Source organism: Urocampus carinirostris, chromosome 10 (genome assembly GCF_059441175.1).
Source record: "Urocampus carinirostris isolate Australia breed hairy pipefish chromosome 10, RoL_Ucar_1.0, whole genome shotgun sequence".
Lineage (NCBI taxonomy): Eukaryota > Metazoa > Chordata > Actinopteri > Syngnathiformes > Syngnathidae > Urocampus > Urocampus carinirostris.
The window spans coordinates 41,385,580-41,391,993 of record NC_142358.1 but is presented as its reverse complement, the minus strand read 5'-3'; the positions used below and the strand labels follow the sequence as shown (position 1 = coordinate 41,391,993).

The 6,414-nt window shown below is 40.9% G+C and overlaps 1 protein-coding gene across 1 annotated transcript in view; it reads left to right on the top strand.

Moving 5' to 3' along the window:
- Nucleotides 1–6,414, top strand: part of tmprss13a (transmembrane serine protease 13a) — a 39,588-nt gene that overhangs the window by 964 nt on the left and 32,210 nt on the right. Inside the window, exons 2-3 of the mRNA XM_088344938.1 lie at nucleotides 1,164–1,245; nucleotides 2,605–2,748. Of these exons, the coding sequence (XP_088201064.1) occupies nucleotides 1,164–1,245; nucleotides 2,605–2,748 (226 nt within the window). The remainder of the gene's footprint in view (nucleotides 1–1,163; nucleotides 1,246–2,604; nucleotides 2,749–6,414) is intronic.

The following is a 6,414-nucleotide window of genomic DNA, read 5'->3' as shown; positions in this document are numbered from 1 at the left end:
TCCCTAGGTGTGAATGAGCGAGCGAGTTGTCTGTTCCTGTGTCCCCTGCCCACTGCCCGAAGATAGCTGTGATGGGCTCCAGCACCCCCGCGACCCTACTGAGGATAAGCGGTGCAGCTAATGAAATGAGATGAGATATTCACTGACCTGGCTGTGGCGCCAGGTCAGGGCACCCTGGTGGAAAATGTTGTTTACAGGAACGGCGGGAACGGGACGTAAGGCTGATAAGATAATCGGCACATCCAGACGCAGAAAGGCCCTGATGACGTAGAAACGCTCGGTGTTGTTTTGAGTATTCCAGACATCGCGACGCACCAGGGGGGGCTTCCTTGGCACGCCCATGGGAGGAGTCAGCACACCATTGTGCGGGGAGAAGATGGTGGATAGGAGAGAGCTAAAAGACTTGATAAAAATGGCTTCCCAGAGACTCCAACGACACTAATTCTGCCGTTTTCGATGGAGTACACTTAGTTAAATTTTTAGGCAAAATAAATCTGTCCCTTTGTGAAAATGTCGGCTTCCCTGATCATCTTTTCCCTCAAGAAACGAGCGCGCATAAATTGTTGGGTGAATGTAGGTTGTATTAAAGTTAATGGAGTCAGATAACTCATTCAAACAATTTGGTAAACGGTACATTTTGAGATTAATTCCCAACAATTCACAGACAAAAATCAACAAACCCGCTCCCCGGACAAAGGCTAATTCTTCAGCATTATTTATCATTTATTTTATAAAACTCAAAACCAAAAACTTGTCACAACCAGAACGGAATTAGGACCCAAATGCATAACGTTAACAACAAGTTTATAGAGATAAAGAGGAAAGGCAGCGCCCACGATCCGGTGCTTGCTGGACGCAGGAAGCAAGCCGCTCACAGAATCGGAAAGTGATCTTCCAGGGCGGGGGATCGTGGTGTCGAGGACGGAAAAAACAGGTCGATAGCTGGGACGGGAGAGTAGAACGTGGTCGGGATCAAAAACAGGTCGTGAGCCGGAACGGAAGAGCAAAACGTGGTCGGGGTGAGAAAACAGGTCGTAGCTGGAGACAAACAGGGAAATCAGGAATGGACGGGTGGAAAACGGGTGAAAAAGCGGGACCGATGGGAGTCAGAGTCAAAATGCTTGCCTTGTAGGAACAGAAGTTTGGTGACGGACTGACAACAGCCGAGTGAAAGGACGCAGCTTAAGTAGGACAGGGAACCAATCAGGAAGCCAGCAGTGGCTGGCGCCAAACGAGCGGGCACAGGTGAAATTATTCAGTCATCATGACACTATTGTGTCTTCTTTTGTTCTTTTCAATTTTTTTATTTGTTGCTTCCTTTTTTTCCTGCTTTTTTCTTTTTCCTCTTTTTTCTTTTCCTTTTGTTTTTTTCGTAGCTTTCTGACATCTTTGTCATTTCAGTATGTTTTTCTTTATTTCTCCTCTTTTTTAAGTCATTTGTGCATAATGTTACATGATCATTGTTACTATATGGATTCAGACAACAGAAACAATCACATTTATCATTTGTAACACTGAAAAGTTCATTTTTTTTATCTTTATTTTATCGTTTCAGTGATTTTGAGTCATTTTTTTACTTTAAATGTGTCCAGAGGGTAAAAACTACAATTGTTTTGTATTTTTTGCAGATCTATGAATATTATAAATAATATTTAATGTGTTTTGCCGGAATCCACTGCAAAACATATGAAATTCTAATTACTAAATAATTCGGTGGGGATTTTTTTATTATTATTATTGAGAAAATATCATTTAAACCAAAAAAAGCAGACGAGCCGTTTGGGAGCCGAAAGACCCGGCTCTTTTTAGTGAGCCGATCCAAAAGAGCCGGTTCTCCAAAAATTTGACGGACTTTACTCAATGTTGTGCAACTTCGACTTGAAAAGTTTATTTCAGACGAGGAACTGTAATAGTCATCCATATCAGTAGGTGGCAGTAGATTTCCATAGACTAGTTATCTGCTCATGAGGTAGCACAGTACATTTAATAACTTATTTCGTTCAACAAAGCACATCATTCTCTTTTATTTTGAAGTATTATTTTCTTCTTTTTATATACTAATGATCTGTGAATGAGGTAGTACAGTGAAATATTTGACATACATGTTTGAAAATGGCCCTGCGATTGGCTGGCAACCAGTTCAGGGTGTCCCCTGCCCACTACCCGATGATTGCTGGGATGGGCTCCAGCACCCCGTGACCCTACTGAGGATAAGTGGTGTAGCTAATGAGATGAGATGTTTGAAAATGAAGTTTCGACGGACAGTGTGCCTCAGAACGTTTTTTTTATAAATAAAATTGTACTTTGGTTCAAAAAGGTTGAAAAACACTAACTTAATGGGCCTGTTACGGCCCGCAGGCCGCCTGTTGGACACCCCAAGGGAAAATTTAAAAAACGGCTCTTCCTGAATCAGCCGAGTAGTCCTGACGTCACAAACCACGTGTTGCAAAGACCGCCGCGTGGTTTGTTTATTCCACACATTTCACCCATGACTAATTTCTAAAAAACTCTCGAGATCCGAATACATGCAATATTCGTATCTTAAAGCGAAATTGCAAACGGAATCTACGCTTGATCGTGTTGTTTTTTTCGCTCTTTGTGTAGAAACTACGCTCGATCGACACGCGAAAACACAAGGTCCAGGGTCACAGGAAACCAGCCCCGGTGGTCCACGAACTGGTCGGACTGGTGCGCGAACTGGCGGACACGCCCTACTCGCATGAAAGAGGGAAAACGAGAGGCGTTCAGGTGAGCTCGGAAAGTTGGATTTTGTCACCTGTGGGTATGAAGAAACTCCACCTATTAGGTGACTTCTCAATCGCGATTACTCATTCCGATGGCAAAGCTCAACCTGGTAGGAACATTTTTAACTTCTTCCTCGATACTTCTATTATATTTTAACTTTTTTTTTGCGGGACTTTCGACTTCTCTCTCTCTTACACCGAAACCTTATTCGCTAAAAACCTTACGTTCCATTTCCTTGATGTGTCTTCGTGTTCTGAGGAAGTTGATGGAATATTTTTACTTAAAACCGGGTGAGAAATACTGATAATGACATATTGAAGAGATTTGGGGGCCCTGAGCACCCAGTGTCTGGTTGGTTAAAGGGACAGTGAGTTATATTTCTTTCCTGGTGTGAAAAAAACATTTATTCAGTAAAAAAATAAATAAAATATTGTTTTGAATACGTGGCAAAATACATGAACTATCATACAAACGTTGATTGTTATTTATTGAAAAAACATAGGTCAAGAAATGTTGTTTGTTTTACATGGGATGACTTCAAGGTTTCTTCGTTTTCCTCATGTTGAGGTTTTGAGTTTTCCCTTGCCCTGATGTTGGTTTTAGATCAGGGGATGGTGTCATGATAGTCTGTGGTCTTTGCAGCCCTTTGAGACTCATTGTGATTAAGGGTGTCATAGATAAACATGACCTGACTTCTCAAGGTTTCTTTATTTTCCTCATGATTTTTGAGTTTTCCCCTTGCCTTCTTGTAGGTCTTAGATCAGGGGATGGTGTCATGATAGTCTGTGGTCTTTACAGCCCTTTGAGACTCCTTGTGATTAAGGGTGTCATAGATAAACATGACCTGACTTCTCAAGGTTTCTTCATTTTCCTCAAGATTTTTGAGTTTTCCCTTGCCTTCTTGTAGGTCTTAGATCAGGGGATGGTGTCATGATAGTCTGTGGTCTGGTGTCATAGATAAACATGACCTGACTTCTCAAGGTTTCTTTATTTTCCTCATGATTTTTGAGTTTTCCCCTTGCCTTCTTGTAGGTCTTAGATCAGGGGATGGTGTCATGATAGTCTGTGGTCTTTACAGCCCTTTGAGACTCCTTGTGATTAAGGGTGTCATAGATAAACATGACCTGACTTCTCAAGGTTTCTTCATTTTCCTCAAGATTTTTGAGTTTTCCCTTGCCTTCTTGTAGGTCTTAGATCAGGGGATGGTGTCATGATAGTCTGTGGTCTTTGCAGCCCTTTGAGACTCCTTGTGATGAAGTGTGTCACAAATAAACAGGACTTGACTCATGGTGGGGTTTTTGAGTTTTCCCTTGCCCTCATGTAGGTTTTAGATCAGGGGATGGCGTCATAATATTCTGTGGTTTGCAATTAACTGTAGTCTATGCAGCCCTTTGAGACTCCTTGTGATGAAGGGTTTCACAAATAAACAGGACTTGACTTCTCAAGGTCTTCATTTTCCTCATATTGAGGTTTTTGAGTTTTCCCTTGCCCTCATATAGGTTTTAGATCAGGGGATGGTTTCATAATAGTCTGTAGTTTGCGATAGTATTTGGTCTGTGCAGCCTTTTGAGGCTGTCCCTTGTCAAGGTTTCTTCATTTTTTTCATGTTGAGGTTTTTGAGTTTTTCCTTGCCGTCATGTAGGTTTTTGATCAGGGGATGGTGTCATAATAGTTTGTGGTCTGTGAAGCCCTTTGAGACTGTCCCATGTCAAGGTTTCTTCATTTTCCTCATGTTGAGGTTTTGAGTTTTCCCTTGCCCTGATGTAGGTTTTGGATCAGGGGATGGTGTCATAATAGTCTGTGGTTTGCAATAGTCTGTGGTCTGTGAAGCCGTTTGAGACTCTTTGTGATGAAGGGCGTCCCAAATAAACAGGACTTGACTTCTCAAGGTTTCTTCATTTTCCTCATGTTGAGGTTTTTGAGTTTTTCCTTGCCCTCATGTAGGTTTTAGATGAGGGGATGGTGTCATACTAGTCTTTAGTTTGCAGTAATCTGTGTTCTGTGCAGCCTTTTGAGACTGTCCCTTGTCAAGGTTTCTTCATTTTCCTCAAGTTGAAGTTTTTGAGTTTCGCCTTGCCGTCATGTAGGTTTTAGATCAGGGGATGGTGTCATAATAGTCTGTGGTCTGTGTGCAGCCCTTTGAGACTCCTTGTGATGAAGGGCGTCACAAATAAACAGCACTTGACTTGACTTCTCAAGGTTTCTTAACTGACCTCATGTTGAGTTTTTCCTTGCCCTCATGTCGGTTATAGATCAGGGGATGCTGTCATAATAGTCTGTAGTTTTAAATAATCTATGATCTCTGCAGCCTTTTGAGGCTGTCCCTTGTCAAGGTTTCTTCATTTTCCTCGTGTTGAGGTTTTTGAGTTTTTCCTTGCCCTCATGTAGGTATTAGATCAGGGGATGGTGTCAAAATAGTCTGTGTGCATCCCTTTGAGACTCACAAATAAACATGCCTTGAAGAGTAATCCCTACTTAAGTCGCCGCCATGTTTGTTTGCTGTGTCGCTGGTTTTTCATTTCACTTAAAGTGATATAACATGTAAAATTCAATAAGGGTGACGTTTTTATTTTGAAACGACGATTTTATCAATTTTATGTTCATTTTAAGGCTGTTTTTGGAAATGAAATGTTTCTTTTGAGGCCATTTCTATGAATTAAATGTTATTTTTTAAAAAGAATTATGCCATTTTATGGCTTCTATAATAACAAACTCTTATCGTATTACAATTTCTGTTTTACTTTTCAAAAAAAAATATCTAGCCTTGTACATGATACTTCTTATTATATTAATTTCGGAGCCTCCACAGACTCCGCCGCAATGTTGCAAGTGACACAAGGAGAGCGGGGTGAGATCAGAGCTAGGAATCAAATGGACTGAACCATTTAAAGGAAGTGGAGTCTTTCCAACTCTGTAGTGTTAACATTTTTGTTTTGTACACTGGAGCCTCCACAGACTCTGCCGCAAGTGACACAAGGAGAGCAGGGTGAGGGCAGTGTTAGGAATCAAATGGACTGAACCATTTCAAGGTGGTGGAGTCTCCAACACTGCATTCTTAACATTTTTGTTTTATTTTACTTTAAAAAATATATATTTAGCCTTTTTCATGATACTTCTTATCATATTACACCGAAGCTTCCACAGACTGCTGCAATGCTGCAAGTGACACAAGGAGAGCAGGGTGAGAGCAGTGGTAGGAATCAAATGGACTGAACCATTTCAAGGCAGGGGAGTCTTTCCAACGCTGTATTGTTCACATTTTTGTTTTTTTACTTCTTAAAAAATAATACCTAGTGGTTTTCATGATACTTCTTATAATACACTGGAGCATCCACAGAGTGCTAGGAATCAAATGGACTGAACCATTTCAAGGCAGGGGAGTCTCCAACATTGCACTGTTAACATTTTTTGTTTTGTTATACTTTTTTTTTTAATATTTAGCGTTGTCCTTGATACTTTATATAATACACCGAAGCCTCCACAGACTCAATCCCGCAAGTGACACAAGGGGAGTGGGGTAAAAGCAGTGCTAGAAATCAAATGGACTGAACCATTTCAAGGCAGTGGAGTCTTTCCAACATTGCATTGTGAACATTTTTGTTTTGTTTTACTTTAAAAAAAAAAATCTAGGGTTGTCCATGACACTTCTTATTACATGTCTTCAGAGCC